This window comes from Lynx canadensis, chromosome A3 (assembly GCF_007474595.2).
Source record: "Lynx canadensis isolate LIC74 chromosome A3, mLynCan4.pri.v2, whole genome shotgun sequence".
Lineage (NCBI taxonomy): Eukaryota > Metazoa > Chordata > Mammalia > Carnivora > Felidae > Lynx > Lynx canadensis.
Window position 1 is genome coordinate 89763363 of NC_044305.1, and position 18512 is coordinate 89781874.

The window sequence follows — 18512 nt, forward strand, 5'->3', positions numbered from 1 at the left end:
CCAAGTCTCTCTCTACTCTGGCTCCGCTCATCCTTTTACAAATCCCACTCAGATTCCCCACCGCCCCACGCAGCTCACCCTCGCCGTGGTTCACACCCACAGAGCCCAATCTACGGTTTAAACGAGTTCCACTCACATCCTGAGCCTCCACCCACTTTATCCTAATGGGATTTTTGGCTGCTGTGCGAATCGACAGAGTGAACGTTTATTTCATTCAAGAGACAAAATACAAGGTGGGATGTAATGAACTAATTTGTTGATTTATTCAGTCATGTGCCAGCATTGTGCGGCGCGTCACCGTGAATGGGAAAAAGTTAACTTGTGTACATCATCAGATTGCGTCATTTTCCTGCTTAAAATAGTCCAATTTCTACCCAAGTTAGAATAAAAAGCAAACACCTGGAAAAGCCTCGTTTAAAATTACAATTACTTTGTCTTTAGTTATGACTTATTTGAAAGTTACACAAAAATACAAAGGTGAGGAGCTTGCTGAGCGTATGTCTCTTTCACAATGTTGCTCTTCCGACAAACAGCCAAACGGCGAGCCTCCCAGACAACTGCAGTTACTAACGCTCCCGCACCCCCGCACTAGAAGTCTTTTCCACCTAGCGTTGCTTTGCTACAAATTTCGCGAGAACACAGGGGTCCCTTCGGCCCCTCCCCGCGCGGCCAGCTGAACTCCACCCACTTCTTGCCCGGCGATCTCCTGACGTCATAGGCGCGCCGGAGCGCTTGCACAGCGGAGCCGGGGGCGGAAGTGCTATCCGCGGAAGTGATAATTGCGCGAGTCGTGGGTGGGATGACCGCGGGTCAGCTCCTTCGAAGGCTGTTGCGAACACCTTCCAGTTCCATGGCTCAGAGCCGAATCGGTGGCGTGTCCCCCTCCAGGGGCATGCACGCGAAGCGCGGGCCTCGAAAGCTCTCCATCGAAGGAAATATTGGTAAGGGCCGGAAAGTGGCTGCCAAGCCTTTGCCTCCCCCGAGCTGGTGCCCGAAAGGCTGGGAAAGGGAGCTGGGCCAAGACCACCCTGCCCCCGCGATCTGATGTGACGGGGCCTTTCCCTTCCCAAAGAGGCCTCTTTGATTTTTAGGATGTCAGGCCTCAGTACTCTCCCACAGTCACGAAGTCCGTAGATAGCCAGGAGTTCCACCGCTTGTTCTGATGAATGCGACAAGGAGCAGGGTGTAATTTCTTTTGTTCTCCTAAAATAGGGATGTCGGATTTGGGGGGGTGGATGAAGTGCCATTTAAAATAGGATTTCAGATTTTAGTGTGTGTGTGTGTGTGTGTGTGTGTGTGTGTGTGCCCTATGCAATATTTGGGACATGCATTAGAAAAAATTATTATCTATCTACAATTAAAATTTACTGGCGTCCTGTATTTTATCTGGTAGCCCTACCCTGAGAGTTCTTAAAGTTCAGTCATTCAGATACCACTTACAGTAATTTTGCCATGTCTCTCTTCTAGTCCCATATAATTTAACATTTTTCTTAAAAGAAACTCACTTTTTAAACTTAAAACATGTTTTAAAAGTAACTGTTACAAGAGTAGAGACCCGGTATGTTAGATAAAAAGGAACCAAAAAAACCAAATGAAAGCATAACACTTCGGTTTTTTTTTTTTAATGTTTATTTATTATTGAGAGAGAGCATGAGCAGGGGAGGGACAGAGAGAGAGGGAGACACAGAATCCGAAGCAGGCTCCAGGCTCTGAGCTGTCAGCACAGAGCCTGACGCGGGGCTCGAATGCACAAACTGTGAGATCATGGCCTGAGCCGAAGTCGGGCGCTTAACCGACTGAGCCACTCAGGCGCCCCTGCTTCAGTTTAACGTTAATAAGTTCTGACTTGATGCTTTTACCTGCTGAGGTGCTGAATAAGTGTTGAAAATTGAAGACAGCCTAGAAGCCAATTGAGAATTTCTCATTTTATTCATTCGACAAATAACCCTTTGAGCAACTTCCATATGCTAACACTGTTCTTAACCCTGAGGATAAGCACTGAACAGAACAAATAAAAATCTCTGCTCTCACGGAACTCTAGTAGAGGTAAATAATAAACAGTATGAATTAAGTAAACAATATATTAGATAGTAATGAATGTGATGGGAGAAAATTCAGGGGTGAGAGATTGAGGGAGGTTGCAGTTTTAAATAGGTTCGTCAAGACAGGCCTCACTGAGAAGGTGAAGCAACAACCAGAAGAAAGCGATGAAACGTGGATAACTGGGAGACTCTTCCAGGCAGAGGGAAGACCAAGTGCAAAGGCCCTAAGGTGGATAGCGTGTTCAGGGAACAAGAAGAAAGCTGTTGTGGCTGGAGTGGAGTAAGCAAGGGGGAGAATGGGAGGAGATGAGGTCCAAAGGTAAGGGGTGGCTGGATTGCATAGGCCTTGTAGTCCATGTTGGACTTCTACTTGCCACTGGAAAAGATTTGCGCTGTCATGTGACATGATTTGACTTAAATTATAAGAAGGTGACTTTAGCTGATATGTTGAAAGTAGGGGTCAGGTGGTTATTGCAATGGTGAGTTGCAGTGAGTTCGAGCAGGGTGGTGACCGTGGAGGTGGTAAGAAGCAGTTGGATTCCAGTTACATTTTAAGCAGTGAAAACCGGATTTGGTAGCAGATGTAGATGGAGTATGAGGTAAAGAGAGGTCCGTGATCAATCATTTTGGCCTGAGCAACTCGAAAAATGGGAGTTCCAAATTTTCATAAATGGGAGAAGAATGAGAAGAACAGACTGAGCACAGAGGATGGTTTCAAGATTTTACCTTTAGTCGTGTTAGGTTTTTGTACGCTTGGTAGATATCTGAGTGGAGGTGTTGAAGAGGCAGTTTGATATATACGTCTGGAGTTCAGAGTCTCCCTGGACTGGAGGTATAAATGTAGATGGTATTTGAAGCCAGGAGACCTTGTTGTGTTGATGGAAAGGACTAAGCCATGGGGCAGTTAGATGGAAGAAGGAATCAGGCAAAAGAAACTGAGAAGGAATGAGCACTGAGGTAGGAGAAAAACCAGAAGAGAATGATATCTTGGAAGCAAAGTGAAGAAGGTGTTTGGGGAGTGGGAATGTTCAACTGTGTAATGCTGTTTAGGTAGTGGAGCTTTTTGGTGAACTTGAGAAGAACGGTTTTTAGGGGCAGTAGGGGTGAAAGTCTGATTGGCATAGGTTCAAGGAGAATGGGAGGTGACAATGGATTCAGACAACTACAAGTTTTCCTAGAAAGGGGAGACATGGGGTGGTAGCTGAAATGGGAAGAAGGTTTGAGGGGGTTGTTTCCATTTTTTTCTTTTTGTAAGAGATATTGGATCATATTTTTAAGCTGGTGGAAATGGTCTAGTAGAGAGGGCAAAAAAATTCGTGAAGCAGGAGACGGGATATAATTACCGGAGTGATTTTAGTAAGCAAGGAGTGGAATCTCTTGCCGAAGTGGAGAGAGGTTGGCCTAAGCTAGGAGCAGAGTTTATCCCTAGGAACAGTGTGCGTGGCAACATAAATGAGTACTGACTCAAGTAGGTGTGGTGGGAACTTGGGGAAGGTCTTTTGGTTGTTTCCTCAGTGAAACGGGAAGAAGGGTCAGCTAAGCAGAGTGAGTGTGAGGAGAGAGGAAAGACATGAATTAGTCTAGTGAGTGAGCAAGAGAAATGTAGAGAGTTGCTAGGCAGCATTAAGGACCCACTTGGACTTAGTGGTCATGGGTTTAAAGTGAGATCAGTCACCACATCTGTGTGTGTTTCTGCAGCCAAATCAGAAACATCAAAAAGATTGAGAAGGGAGGGTCCTGATGGTGTTCAAGATGTTCTGCCTTTGGGAAACATGCCTCTAAGGGAAGCTCTGTTCTCAGAGCCCACAGAGGTACCAAAGTACTTGACAAAAGAAGTACTTGGACAGGCCATTAGGTGAAGTTTGATTTTCCTGACCAATTTTCCTGACCTTTGCGTCTTAACCTTTGTAGATGGATTGCTTCTGCCTTGGTTTCTCTTGAACCAAGACTTACCGAATATGTGCTATGAGGGTAGACTCACATGTGATACAATTCCTGTCCTTTAAGAAGCTCATAGCCAGGTGGGAGGAGCAGACTTCTAAACATCATTCCTGTACCATGTGATGAGTGCCATGTTTGCTTGGGCATGGAAACTCAGAATCTCTGGGGTAGGAATTCCCAAGGGGGAGATGAGAAAGGAATGTTCCAGGTACAGCAGGTAACACTTGCCAAGGCAAAGCCTGAAGAAACATGCAGTTTTAATAACAGGGATGTACCTGTGTGGCAGAACAAGAGGGTGGAAGGGTGGACTTGCCAGATGTTGAACAACCTTGTGGACCATGCTAGTAGAGGGACCATGCGGGGGAGGGTGCTGAAGATTTGAGGCCGGTATGTGTCACAACCAGATTAATTTTAAAACAGAAATTGGCCAGAATGAACAAATAGGAAGGTCCATAAAACAGGCACTTTCTTTATATGTCTTGTTTGCTGCAGTACCCATAGTGTCTTGTATCATTGCTCTGAGTGAATGAGCAGGAACAGAGTTTGTAGCTAGACTGGTTTTGTGGCTGTTGTTGTAGTAGTGGGAGTGTGGGAAGATGCCGGCCTGGACAGAGGGAATGGAAGGACGGAGAAGAATGGAGTCATTTGAGAGAGATTCTTAGAAGTGAGATTGACAGGACTAGGTGGCCACTTCTAGTATAGAAGATGACAGGCTTTTAGTTTGGACACTGACTGGAAACTGAAGATGGGAATAAAGGAAGAGGAAGTCTGGGGAGGTAAGAGTGATTATGTTTAGTTATCAGGTCCCTCTGAGGCATACAGAGATAGATGTTCTGGGGTAGATTAGGACATGTGCCTGAAATCCAGAGTGATGGGACTGAGCTTTCAGGTATGGAAGTTGTTGATGGTGGGGGTAGCTGTTGAAGCCTTGGCAGTGGATGCACTTGCCCAAGGAAAGTGTGACTAATGACCAGTGGACTGGGGGACCCTGATCTGGCTGTTTCTGGTTTTACCTCCTACAACTCTTCCATCACCCCACACAGCCTGGTGACTGTCCTCAGGCGGAATTAGTCACTGCCTCCTCTGTGTGCTCCCATAACATTTTGTACCCACAAATGCTGCAGCACTTGACTTCTGTTGAGACCTTCCCTGGGTTGGCTGCTTAGTGTTTTGCTCATCTTGGCATCACCAGCACTTAACCCCTGCCTGACCCATTGTATTCTTTCAGTGTTGACCACATGTTTGGCTCCTGTGCTTTGACATCCACGTGAAAGGTCATCACTGGTGCCCACGGAAGGAATATGTCAAACTGCTTTACAATCCTAGTCAGGACTGAGCTTGTTCTCTAATCACAGGTGGCATCCCCAAGTAAATGAGTACCCATCCAGGAAACCTGAATAGAGGAAGGGAAACCCTTGTCCTGACTGAAGTTAGATATGTTTAGAGGGGCTTTTCTAGTAGTCCTGCTGCTCCAAGTCTTGTTGATCTGATCCTGTAAGTGCAGACACCCTGCTCATGTGTCTGGTATGAGCCGTGAAGCCATCTGCCATGTGTGATGGAACGTCAGAAACTTGGTGCCTGAACAATGCCTGAAAATCTAAGAAATACTTAGCCTATCTTCTAAGTGTATTCATGGCTACGGTATATTATTGCCTCCCAAAGCCAGTTATTTTGTAATTACAAACCTCAGTTGAACAAAGGACTACCATATGAAATACTGGCAGTGAGTGATCTCAGACCATTCTCACTTTGGTTTTCAAAGACCCAACCAAAGCAGAAGAAACTTTATCACTTTTACAGTCTAGAGGCTTGTATATAAAGCAGCGGAGAGAGCTTCCCTAATAGCATGTTTCCTGCATTCTAACATCACTAATGCTCATCTTTTGCTTTTATTGCGTGTAAACAACTGGGCAAAGAATCCTAGCGGAAAAGAGACTATTTATTCTAAACGTTGTATATTGGAGCATTTGTTTCTGTGATTCGCCTCGTTCCATCCATCTCCATTCCTAGGACCTGGCTAGGTACTCAGGATGCAAAGAGGAACAAGGCCAGTCTGTGTCTTCAAAAAGCAAGTGGAGAGAGTGATGGGTCAACAAATAATTATAATGTAATACCTTGGTACATCAGAGAAGGCAGTAATTAGTTCTGCCTCCGGGTGACGTGGAGCTGGAGAGAGTTCAGGAGGGTTTCACGGAGAGGGAGGGAGTGAAAGGATGAATCCTGTGGTGGGCAAAGTGGGGGAGGAAGGTGTTCCAGACCAGTGAGGGTCTCATGCTGAACAGAGCGGTTTGGATTGTTGGGATTGTTTGCTGGGAGCTGGGAGCAACTTTTTTTTGGTAAACATAGTTTTCCCTAGGAAAAACATTAAAAGGAATGAGGGCAAAAATGTATTATGTTTCTTTTAAGCCTGCTGAGTGATTTTTGTTACGTTTGCCCAGTGTGCTTTTAGGCTCAGAGCCTTTCTGAACCTAGGTACTTTGTTTCACGGGTGGATTATGAACTTTTTGAGGGCAGGATCTCAGTCTAGTTCATTTTATAGTACCTACTAGTTAGTAGCGATTCCATAAACATCTCATAAACATCTGGTGAGCGAGTGAGTGAGAGATGAATGTGGCATCACATGCAGTTCCTGAAGTAAAGGCTTTCAATTTTCTTTGGAAGACTTTTGTGTTTAAGATAGACAGTTTTATATATATTGCCTTTGTTTGCTTTTTGGCAAAAGGTTTCAGAATTGGATTTTTGCCATGTTTTTCATTTTGTTCAGGAGAGGAAAATGCTTGGAGGTGATGGTATGTTTAAGAGGCTCACATGAAATACAGCTGTATTAAATTTAAAGTAATACATTATTTTGGACATTACACTCTGACTGCTAGGTTTTAGCAGAATGTAGCAATAGCAGGCATCATAGTTTATAGAAAAATTTGTGGAAGAGAAAAAGGAAAAGATGGACATTAGCAAGAGAACTCTTTGGTGCAGCTTGTGGAATGACAGCCTTGGTGCTAATAATTTTTTTTTTTTTTCAACGTTTATTTATTTTTGGGACAGAGAGAGACAGAGCATGAACGGGGGAGGGGCAGAGAGAGAGGGAGACACAGAATCGGAAACAGGCTCCAGGCTCCGGGCCATCAGCCCAGAGCCTGACGCGGGGCTCGAACTCACGGACCACGAGATCGTGACCTGGCTGAAGTCGGACGCTTAACCGACTGCGCCACCCAGGCGCCCCCCTTGGTGCTAATAAAAATCAACATGTTGAACTAATATACTCTAAGAAAGTACCTTCCCCCCTTTTTCAACTCATGGCGCATATAGTAAAGTTCAGTAATAGCCAAGGCCTGAAGGGAAGGTTTGATTCTGCGATCTGATACCTCCCAAATTTCACAATATTAAAGAGTATATTGAAAGATAACAGTGAACCTGGGATCCAACTATCGTGATAATGATATCATAAGAAGCTGGTGCTCTGCACAGAGACCGGACAAAGGGAGGACTTTTTCTTGTTTGCCCAGTGTTGCATAAAGAGGAATGGCTTTTGGTGGACATGAGTGTTCTGCTTGCTAGGAGAAGGCCAATGTAGCAGGAAAGAAGCAGATGTCACCACTCTTATGAAGCCCCTGGAACACTTTAAAACATTTGTCTTAAAAAAAAAAACCAAAAACTAACACAACAACCAAAACCCCAGCAGGAAGAAGAAAAACCTGTTATGATTAGCTATTATATCACTAAAAAAAAGTTATGTTGTGTGTGCTTTTAAAATAAATATATAGCCGAATTATCTTTTAAAATTATTCCATATTTGTGGCCTATGCCTGGCACAGCTGAGTTCCATTAGAACATGGTTTTAAGAACTACTGCCCTATGGCAAATGACCCCGGCTCTCTGAACCCTAGAGCAACATGGATGGCACAGCTCTTAGGACCTGCCACCACCATTTACTGTCATTCTTTGCTGAAGCCAGCTTCTGATTACTCAACTGACTTTCCAGAAGCTTTCGAATGGGCACTGGGGTGCAGGGTAGAGCTGTTGCCCTGGTGTAATTATTCCAGTAATTGGAACTGTAGATTTCCCATTACATCAAATTTGTTGCCATTCTGGGTTGTGTGTGCTTAAATGGCCTGAGTCGATTTCTCAGAGTCCTGATTGCCCTTAGATGAACTAATAGTGTCTGATCTCAGAGGTGAAGTTGACATTTTCTAACCCTGAGGGCCCTTCCTGTCCATCTGCAATAGTTTTTTAGATTGTTTTTTAACGTTTAAAGCATTTAATTCTAACAGTCACTTAATCCCAGCCATCTCAATTACCTTAATCTTTTCCTGTTAATTAAAATAGCTTTTCACTGATAGGCAGGAACCATGTTCTAGATGTAATCAACAACCTGCAATCTAAATATTGACCATCTATGCCAAATATTTTAAGCTAGAGACTTTTTAGGCAGGCAGACATCTGATAATATATAATAAACTCAACCAATTTGTAATTCCTGTCAGTCTCTTAGGTACTTCATGATAAGCCTGTAGGCTTTTATTCAGTAGTCTGGTATGTGGTTTTAGAACCTTTATTAAAAAAAAAACCAAAAACTACCTCTGTTGATTTTGAACAGATCGTAATGGACAGCAACCTCAAATATAAGTATGCATCAGGATCACTTTGGGGCATACTTATACATGTGGATTCCTGGGTCCCAACCCCAGAGAGTCAGGTCCTGTTAGGAAACCAAAAGTAAGACCCATGAAGCAATCAAAACAATTGAATGCTAAACATACTTTATTTTTTTTTTAATTTTTTTAATGTTTATTTACTTTTGACAGAGAGAGACAGAGCATGAGCATGGGAGGGGCAGAGAGAGAGGGAGACACAGAATCTGAAGCAGGCTCCAGGCTCTGAGCTGTCAGCACAGAGCCCGACGCGGAGCCCAAACTCCCGAGCTGTGAGATCATGACCTGAGCCGAAGTCGGATGCTCAACCGACTGAGCCACCCAGGCGCCCCTAAACATACTTTAAGCAGTTAATAAATATTTCTTATTTGATTCAATTGCCCCATATGGTAGAAATTCCATGTGAACTAGAGACATTCTGAACCCATGGAAGAGGTGGGGCCTTGGCCTTGGTAGGGGAAAGGATTTAGACACAGGCCTGGAAGAGCAGGGGAAGGCATTTATTCACTGAAGTGTGGGAAGAGCAGAGGCTGGGCGGATGTGCAAAGGCACGCATGGGCTGGGTGGAGGTGGAACTGAGAGATGAGCGTGACTGTACAGAACGCACAGGTTCATGATGTTTGTTCTTACCCTGTGTTGTTCAGACAGGAGTTGGAGTGGTGTGTAATCGATGGCACATATTGGATGTGTGGGCTCTTCTGAGACAATCCCTTCACGCCTGATCAGTAACCCTGGGTGGCTGGTAGAATTGACTTGAAGGGCACCTCCCTTCCTTCTCTTGGTTCCATTAAATGTTTCACTCAGTCAGATCATTATGCTGGTTTGTGGTTCCAGTTCCACTCTGTGTGCCCTAGAGGAGCCCCATCTTCTACCTGCAGAAACAGAATTACAATTGCAGTGACAGATTCTTACCCAGAAGGCCAGACCAAGTGTAAAGGATGATTAGCTGATCTAACTCAGAGGAGTCAGGGTCTGGAAAAGCTTCGTGCAGGAAGTACATCTGAGCAGAATCTTGAAAATTGAGTAAGCGGGTTGACCAGGTGAGGGGAGAAGATGCTCCAGGAAATGGGAGCACATTTGCAAAATCACATTTGCAGGGAAGAACATGGCATGATTGGAGTTTGGTCAGCAGGAGCTCAGGGTGCCTGAAGGAAGCCGAGGCCAGAGAGGTATATGCAGATGTTATTATGTCTCGTAGACCATGCTAAAGGGTTGGATTTTGTCACAAAAGCAATAGGGAGCTGGTAGAGGGTTTTAAGCAGTGTTATTTTGTGTTCAGTGTGGCTGCAGTATGGATGATAGATTGAAGAGGGCAATGCCAGAGTCAGAGAGGCAAGAGATGAGAGCCTGATCTTGAGCTTGGAGGTGGGAATGGAGAGAAAAGGAGGGATGGGGAAATTTTAGAAGGCAAGTGCAAAAGGACTTGGTGGCTACTTGAGGTTTGGCAGAGGAGGGACAAGCCCTGACACTGAGTAGATGCTGCTGCCATACCCGGGTCCAGGATATGGGAAGAAAGTCATTTTGGTGGGGATGATGATGACTTCATGTAGGGAGCAGACTGATTTTGAGGTATTTGTGGGACATCCAAGCGGAGGTGTCTGGAGGGCCCTTAGCGAGTCTGGAGCTCAGGAAGGTATAGGCCAGACATTGGTGTAAATGGAAAAAGATAATTTGTTGTACTAGGTTGGTTTCATCTCCAGAATGTTTCTCAAAAGCAACCACAACTTTCCACGTCCTCTGCCATCCCTTGGTTCAGGCTACTATTATATTCTAATCGGTGTGGCTACTTCTGTTAGCGGTCTGTTCTTTTTTTTTTTTTTAATTTTTTTTAACGTTTATTTATTTTTGAGACAGAGAGAGACAAAGCATGAACAGGGGAGGGGCAGAGAGAGAGGGAGACACAGAATCGGAAGCAGGCTCCAGGCTCCGAGCCATCAGCCCAGAGCCCGACGCGGGGCTCGAACTCATGGACTGTGAGATCGTGACCTGAGTCAAAGTCGGACGCTTAACCGACTGAGACACCCAGATGCCGCCCCGTTAGCGGTCCGTTCTTACACAGCTGGCAGAGTGATCTTTTAAAAACGAGATGGAATCTGGGGCACCTGGGTGGCTCAGTCGGTTGCGCGTCCAACGTCGGCCCAAGTCACGATCTCACGGTCTGTGAGTTTGAGCTCCACGTTGGGCTCTGTGCTGTCAACTGAGAGCCTGGAGCCCGCTTCAGATTCTGTGTCTGTCTGTCTGTCTGTCTGTCTCTCTCTCTCTCTGCCCCTCCCCCGCTCATTCTCCCTCTCCCTCTCTCTCTCTCTCTGAAAAAAAAAAAAAAGAAAAATAAATAAAAAATGAGATGGAATCTTTTCATTTCTCTGCTTAAAATACGTTGCCACAGATTTCCCATTGCTCTTAGAATAGATTTGAACTTCTTACCATGCTACGAGGTCTTGCCTGATCTGGTCCAGCCTGCCTACCTGCTCCTCCAAACATCTTGAGCCTTTGCTTGACCATGTCTCTTCTAGGCCACAGGCTTCTCTTCTGTCTTGTCGTACACCAGGTCCCCCCACACCCCCCAGCCCTTGCTTATGCGGCTCCCTTTGCCTGAAATACCCTTCCCCCATCCTCGGCCTGACTAACTCCTCACCTTTCAGCTCTTCCCTCAGAGAACATTTTCTTCAGAGGAACCTTCCCTGGTCTCCTGTGCTGTATTAGAGCCGTCCTGCATTTTTCTTTCCTACCACTCAACACCATTTGTTATTGGTTACTTCCGTGTTTGTTTAGTGTCTCCCGTGCAAGCTCTGTGAGGGCAGAATCCATCCTATGTTTTGTTCATCACTGTACCCCAGTGCCAGATAGTCCTGAGCCCATAGTAAGCACTCCGGTAAATACTGATTAGGTTTGTTGAGTGAATGAGGGTCATAATCTTAATTTTCTTTCTTGAAAAACTTGCAGTTTTTACAGTCACAGAACATGATTCACGCATTACAACTTAAGTAGCTGATTTCATCTACTTCTGGTAGTCTTACATTTTTCAAGGTTATTAAATAGTTTGCCTCTGGGAGGTTGAAGCATTAAAACTGCAAGTCATATCTGAAAGGTATTTATCTTCCCTAATGCCTCTATTCCTTATGGCGACTCTGGTTAGCAGGGCCTGACCTATCCATCGGCCGTCGGACAGTCGTATGGCACTAAGTTTTGAAATTGGGAAACCTGGTGCTTGTTGCCTTAAGTTGGGTCTTTGTGGCAGAGTTTAGTAGCAGCTTCTCCTTCAGCCCTCATTTGGGAAGTGTCCCAATACGTGCTGTTTGCGTTGCAGCTGTGGGAAAGTCCACCTTTGTGAAGTTACTCACGGAAACTTACCCAGAGTGGCACATAGCTACAGAACCTGTAGCAACATGGCAGAATGTCCAGGCCGCTGGCACCCAAAAAGTAAGTTTTGAGTTGTGGTGGGTAGTTGGCAGGCATGGGTGAATAAACTCATTGTAATAATCTAATTTGCTCTGAGTTGGTGAAATAGCCCAGTTTGAGTCTCTGTTTTAAAATACTTCCATTCCAGAAAGCAGACCGCATGTGCCAGAGAGGATATGACTTGTTTGAATATGTTTAGTTTTGATTTTTGTGGTTTTTACATGTCTACATAAGTGACTGCCTCTGTTCTTTGTGGTTTCCCAAAGCATGTCCAGCCATCCTGGCTTTGTCATTCCTACCCTTAAGTGTATTACTGAAGCTGTCCATCAGGATTATTAATAGTTAATTATAGTGATCCTAACTTATTTATGAAGTCTGAGAAATTGGAAGGGACTTAGCGAACATCTTGTCACACTCTGAGTCGATGCAGAAGTAATAGCTGACGTTTATAAGGCACACTCTGCCACTTACTATGCCAAGTGCGGTGCATTTCACTTATGCCTCGTGGCCTAGGGCCCAGTGTCACGTCTGCTGCTTTGGGAGAGGCCGTAGGTTTGGTTTCAACACCAGCCACATCAGTGTAAGTAGGGAAGGACCAAGTTAGACGTGAACCTCAGAGGTAGCCGAGGGAATGGCACTACCTTGCCTCAGTCTCCACACACTCCTCCCACAGCCACCGGGAACATTCGCCGAGCAGCTTGTTCTGGGTTTTAACAACTCTAATTGTTAGAAAGTTCTTGTATGAGCCACTTTGCATCCCTGTGACTCTGACTCATTGATTCAAGTTCTGCCTCTTAAGTGTTTTGACTTTCCCACATGACAACGCTTCATATAGTTGAAGGTAATGATTTGTTTGCTCTTTCTCTTCCGTGAGTCTTTCAAGCCAAACACCATTTTCCTCCAGACTCTTCCTCATTCCGAAGTAACTTTATCTAGGCGATAAGCTCCACTTTGCTAGTTTTCTGGTTAGAATTTACTAAAAGTAGTACTCTAAATGGTAAAATATATCATAGAACTTCTTTCAGGTGCCATTTTTCTGTTATTCGAACTCAGAATTGTATTACCTCTTTAGGCAGGCACTTCATGCTTATTGTGGATATATGTTTTTTAAATTGCCTCTTCTTGTGTGTGTGGGGGGGGGGGGAGAGTATTTATGAAATTAGCTTTCCATTTAGAAAATAAATTACCTATCTTTTTCTGAGTATGCTGCAGGTCACCTGTTACAGGGATTTAAAAAATACGTCCACAAATCGGTGGATGAGCTTTCCTTTGAGAGGTAGACCCAAATTTTCTCCTTGAGTGTGGGCTGGACTTAGGGACTTGCTTCTGATGAATAGAATATAGCAGGAATACAGTGGGACTTTCTAAGGTAGACCATAAAAGACATTGTATTTTCCACTTTGTTCTGTCTTGATCACTTTTGGCTCTGGGGATGCCGGCTGCCATGTCACGAAGCAGCCTTGTCTGTGAAGAGGCCCATGAAGCAAGGGATGATTGAGTCCTCCTGCCAACAGAGTGTGAGTGAGTCTTCTTAGAAGTGGATTGATCCTTCAGCCCCAGTGAAGTCTTCAGATGACTGGCCTCCACCAACATCCTGACGGAAACTTTTCGAGAAACTCCAAGGCAGAACCAGGCAGCTAAGCTGTGCCCCAATTCCTTGCCCGTAGAAACTGAGATAATGAACATTCTTTTTGTTTAAGCCACCAGACTTTGGCACAGTTTGTTGTGCAGCAGTAGAAAATTAATACTCACGTAGTCCCATTATCCAGAGGGAAATAGTTAACATTTTTGTTCTTTTAGATTTCTTTCTAAAGAGGAGAAAATGTATATATTTATATACACCTATGTTAATATGTTAATACACCTATGTTAATGTATTAAAACATATATACATTTCCTTTTTTTTAAGCAAAAATTGTAATTGTTACCTGCATGGTTTTGATATACAAGGTCTTCCTTTCATAGTCATTTTAACGATCGCAGTTTACTGCATAATATCATAATTAAAATACTTAATTTAATACATAATATTACATGTATTAATTTCTTCCTGTTATAAGCAGTGTTACAATGATGAATATCCTTGTAGCTACATCTTTTTTTCTTTTTAATAGCTAAATTTTGTGCACTTTTGTGTTTTCTTAGGGTAATCTACAATTGGAATTTTGATGTCCAGAAATTACACATCTTGTTGACACTTGTTATATATACTTTACAGAATTTTCCTACAGAAAAGTTGTACTACTCTCCCCATACTTTTGGCGACACTGGGTGTTACTGTTTTTCATCCTTTCTAATATGAGGGACAAGAAAATGGTGTGTTACTTTGTTTTACATTTCTTTGATTACCAATGAATTCAACATCTTTTTTATGTTATCAGTCATTTATTACTATTCTTTAGTGAATTGTCTATTCAGACCTCTTGCTTTTCTTTTTCCTATTGAGATCTTCACGTTTTTGTAATGGCTTCATAAGAACTCACTGTATGTTAAGTATCTCAACTCTGTCCTATATTGCTGATACTTTCCCCAGTTTGTCATTTTTCTTCTATCTTTATATATGATGTGTTTTGCCATATAATGCTTTTAAGTTTTTATGTAATAAAATCTTCTTGTAATTACTGCCTTTGATGTTAAAGTTTAAAAAGGCCTCAATCTGAGATTATAAAAATCTGTGCCTATGTTTCTATCTCTTGCTTTTATGGTTTTATTTTGCTCTCTGTGTGACTTTAAAAGTTATAGGAGGCTAATTTTCCCCAAGTCGTTATTTACTTTTCATAATAGTATTCTTGTTTAGTTTATTCCTGAGTGGTTATATATTTTCTTATTATTGTGACTGGGATCTGTTTTCCCATCATCTTTCTCAAAGTTATTACTGTTTTGAAGGAAAGCAGTTAACCGTATTTGTCTCATGTGACTTAATTTTTGTAACATTATTGTGTTTTTGGTTTTTTTTTTTTTGCTTTATCTGCTTGAGGTTTAAGAAAATAATAGTTTTCTCTAAAAACTGATCATTTGTAAGAGTTAAGAGTTCTCCGATATCCATACTTCTGTTTTCTTTTATTGGGTAGAAGTTCCAGAACAATACTAACTGTAACAGCACTGACAGTTAGTTAGCCTTATCTTGTTTTGTCTTTAATGAAACTACATCTGGCGCATCAGTGTTCAGTTCTGTGATTGTTAATTGTTTCAGTAGATCATGTGCGGCAAGTGCCCTTCTAATTACTAGGATAGTAACATTTTCCTCAGGATCAGATGTTGAATTTTCATCAAAAGCCCTTTTAGTACCTAGTGAGATAATCATGGGGTTTTTCTTTTTTTAATCTCTTAGTAGTAGTCAATAGATTTGATAGTGGTGCCGTTTGTACATTCTACAATGAACCCTTTTGATCATGGTATACTGTCCCATTAATTTGCTACTAGGTTGTTTGAAATTTTGCATGTATATATATATATTTAATTGGAATTGCTATTTTTTAACAGGTTTTACCATCAGGGTTATGAATGAATTGAGAAGTTTTATACTGTTTTAGCATAGGAATTATCTATTCTTTGAAGGTACGATAGAAATCATTTTTTAAATAATATGGATCCAGTGCTGTTTGGGGGGTAGAGTTACTGGACAACTGTTTCTTTCTCAATTATTATTCAGAATTTGTGTTGTTTTAGGTATTTTTCTTTCAAATAGGATTTTTAGTTTTTACCCAGTGTTAGGGTTTGCCTTTCCTGGGTATTTTCTCTCTTCTATCACCTTATTTCATGCTTTCATCTTTTTTTTTTTTCCTTTTTGCTATATTTAATATTCTCTTTCATTTTTCTCCCCTTTATTCACATGAGAAACACACCATTTTTATCCTAACAGTGGAAACGTTTAAATTAAAAATGTACATGTACTGCTGAGCCTGGTGGCTTTGTCGGTTAAGCGTCTGACTTCAGCTCCAGTCAAGATCTGATGGCTCATGAGTTCGAGCCCTGTATCTGGCTCTCTGCTGTCAGCGCAGAACCTGCTTTGGATCCTCTGTCTCCCTCTCTCTCTGTCCCTCCCCCCCCCCCAATATATAAACATAAAAATGTACATGTTTAAACCTATCTTTTAATGTTAGTGGAGTCTCTGTGAAAGGGAAAAACAAACCAAAACAAAACTTTCTTACTTTTTTTTATTATCTTCTTCTCCAGTATATTAAAATTATCTGAAATTTTGTAGATCCTGAATGCTTTTCCATTGTGAAATGTCTCTTTTAACAATAGAAATTTGGCACTCAGTTTTATAGCCATTTAAATAATAGTTCCTTACTTACATTTCACTCTGTTCTACTGGTTGATCACTGACCACTGTTTTCTCATTACCACATCTTCCCATTTTGTAATTTTTCAGTTGGTTGGAATATATTTTAGAGAATTTTTTTCAGAAGGGGTATGTGGGTGGTATAATTTCTGAGTGATTGCTTGTCTAAAAAATGTCTGTTTTTTTGCTCTAGAATATAAAAGGTAGTTTCTGTTGTAGAGAAGTATTTTATATGGTTTTGATCCTTTTTTTAAAAAATTTTTTTAATGTTTATTTTTGAGAGAGAGAGAGAGACATAGAGTGCGAACAGGGGAGGGGTAGAGAAAGGGGGAGACACAGACCCAAAGCAGGCTTCAGGCTCTGTCTGAGCTGTGAGCACAGAGCCTGATGCGGGGCTCGAACTTACCAACCACAAGATCATGACCTGAGCCAGAGCTGGATGCTTAACTGACTGAACCACCCAGGTGTCCCTGATCCCCCCCCTCCCTTTTTTTTTAAATAAGTAATTTGTGTGATTCCCCCTTGTTAGGTTTTTGTTTTAGTTTTATGAATCGTCAACATTTTGGCAGGATAGGTCCAGCTATGGGTTCGTGTGTGTGTGTGTGTGTTTATGCTTATGAAAGCTATATATGGAAATATATATGAAATCTCTTACGGTACTCAGTGAATTTCTCTGGTGGAAAGTCTCACGTCCCAGAGCTTTTCTTTAATTTTTTAGTTTTAGCTTTTCTATCCGATTAGTTCCTTCTTACTATAACTCCTAGTTGTTCCATGGTTTTAAACTGTTCTCAAATACCTAGGGATCCTACATGTTTCTATTAGATAGCGATTCTCAGTGATGATGAAATCTGATGAGAGGGAGACGCACACCTTATGAGTAGGGGTCTTCCTCTGCTCATCTCTTTGTTGGGGGTGGCTTTTCCCCTCCCTGTGGTGGACTCTTGTCTCATAAGAAGGAAAATCATCTCCCTAGATAGCTTTGTCTGAGCTACAGGTACTATGGAGTTGTGGATCATTTTAGCTCTTGTTTGGAAAGTTGTTTGATACAAAATCATATTAATTACTGTAAGGTGGGACACAGGTGACATTACATCCTGATCTATCTTTCCAGAGGAAAGACAAGGAGAGGCCAAAAAAAGCCCTGCCACGATACGACAGTGCACACTGGATCTCTTCCTTCTACCCTGCGTGTCTTCATTTCTGTCATCCTTTTCTGGTTGGTTTTTTTTTTTTTTTTCTCTTAGTTTAAGGACAATTTCTTGAGCCGATTCACTAATTAGGTTTACTGCAGCATACAGTGTGCTAGTTACCATCTTCATTGAGTGCTTTGTTACGGCAATTTCGTTTTTCTCCTCTAAGAATGTTCTTTTCTTATTGTTCCTTTTTTTTTTTTTTTTAATGACAGCCTGTTCTTATCAATGTGGCAGTCCCTTAACTCTCATTGAGATTTTTCTGGCAACAGCTCTGTCTCCTAAGGGGCTGCTTGTCCTGAGCACACACATTGGCTTTCTCCTTTTGAATTGCTGAATATTTCTATATCCAGTTATTTCCCTCTCTTTGTTTCTATGTTTGAAGGGATGTCTGCATTTGTTCTGTAGCTGAGGTGGGTTCTTTCAGAAATCGTGTAGACCCTGTACAGTTTTTTGTTTTGGAATGGCCTCCCTTTGGTAGCCCAAAGCCTGCCGGTGGAATAGCTCCCACCTGGTCCACCTAGTACATCTGTACTCACAGCAGCTCGCTCCACTCAGTGGTCTTCTGTGCAGTCTGGTAACTGTGCCACACCCCAAGGGCTCCCTACAGTTTCTAGTGACACCATCAGAGACTCAAGTGGATTCTAATTCATCCCCCTGCTTCTACTTCCAGCTCATAACCAGGAGCCGTTTGTGAGGCTGCTGTGTGTTTGCGGATTGGAGGATTGAAAGGAGGGAAAACATGTTGTGATCCATTCTGCTTTACCTGCATTGCTCCCAGTGAAGCCTTTCAGAGAGCTGGGAGCCTTCTGTGTAATCTAGGGTTGATCCTTAGCCAAACTGGACCACTTATGGTTGTCTAACCTTTTACACCTCCTATATCTTTCTCTCCACCCAAATGCTTTTCAATTTTTTTTAATGTTTATTTATTATTGAGAGACAGAGAGAGACAGAGCATGAGCATGGGAGGGGCAGAGAGAGAGGGAAGCACAGAATCCGAAGC

The 18512-nt window shown here is 42.6% G+C and overlaps 1 protein-coding gene across 5 annotated transcripts in view; it reads left to right on the forward strand.

Annotated features, from left to right (window-relative positions):
- The first annotated feature begins 731 nt into the window (after positions 1-731).
- Positions 732-18512, forward strand: part of DGUOK (deoxyguanosine kinase) — a 29421-nt gene continuing 11640 nt past the window's right edge. For 2 of the 5 annotated variants that reach the window (XM_030310877.1, XM_030310878.1), the window contains exons 1-2: positions 732-941; positions 11943-12055. In XM_030310877.1, coding sequence (XP_030166737.1) covers positions 800-941; positions 11943-12055 — 255 coding nt within the window. In that variant the 5' untranslated portion in view covers positions 732-799. The remainder of the gene's footprint in view (positions 942-11942; positions 12056-18512) is intronic. The other 3 variants (XM_030310879.1, XM_030310876.1, XM_030310880.1) reach the window with 3 other exon arrangements.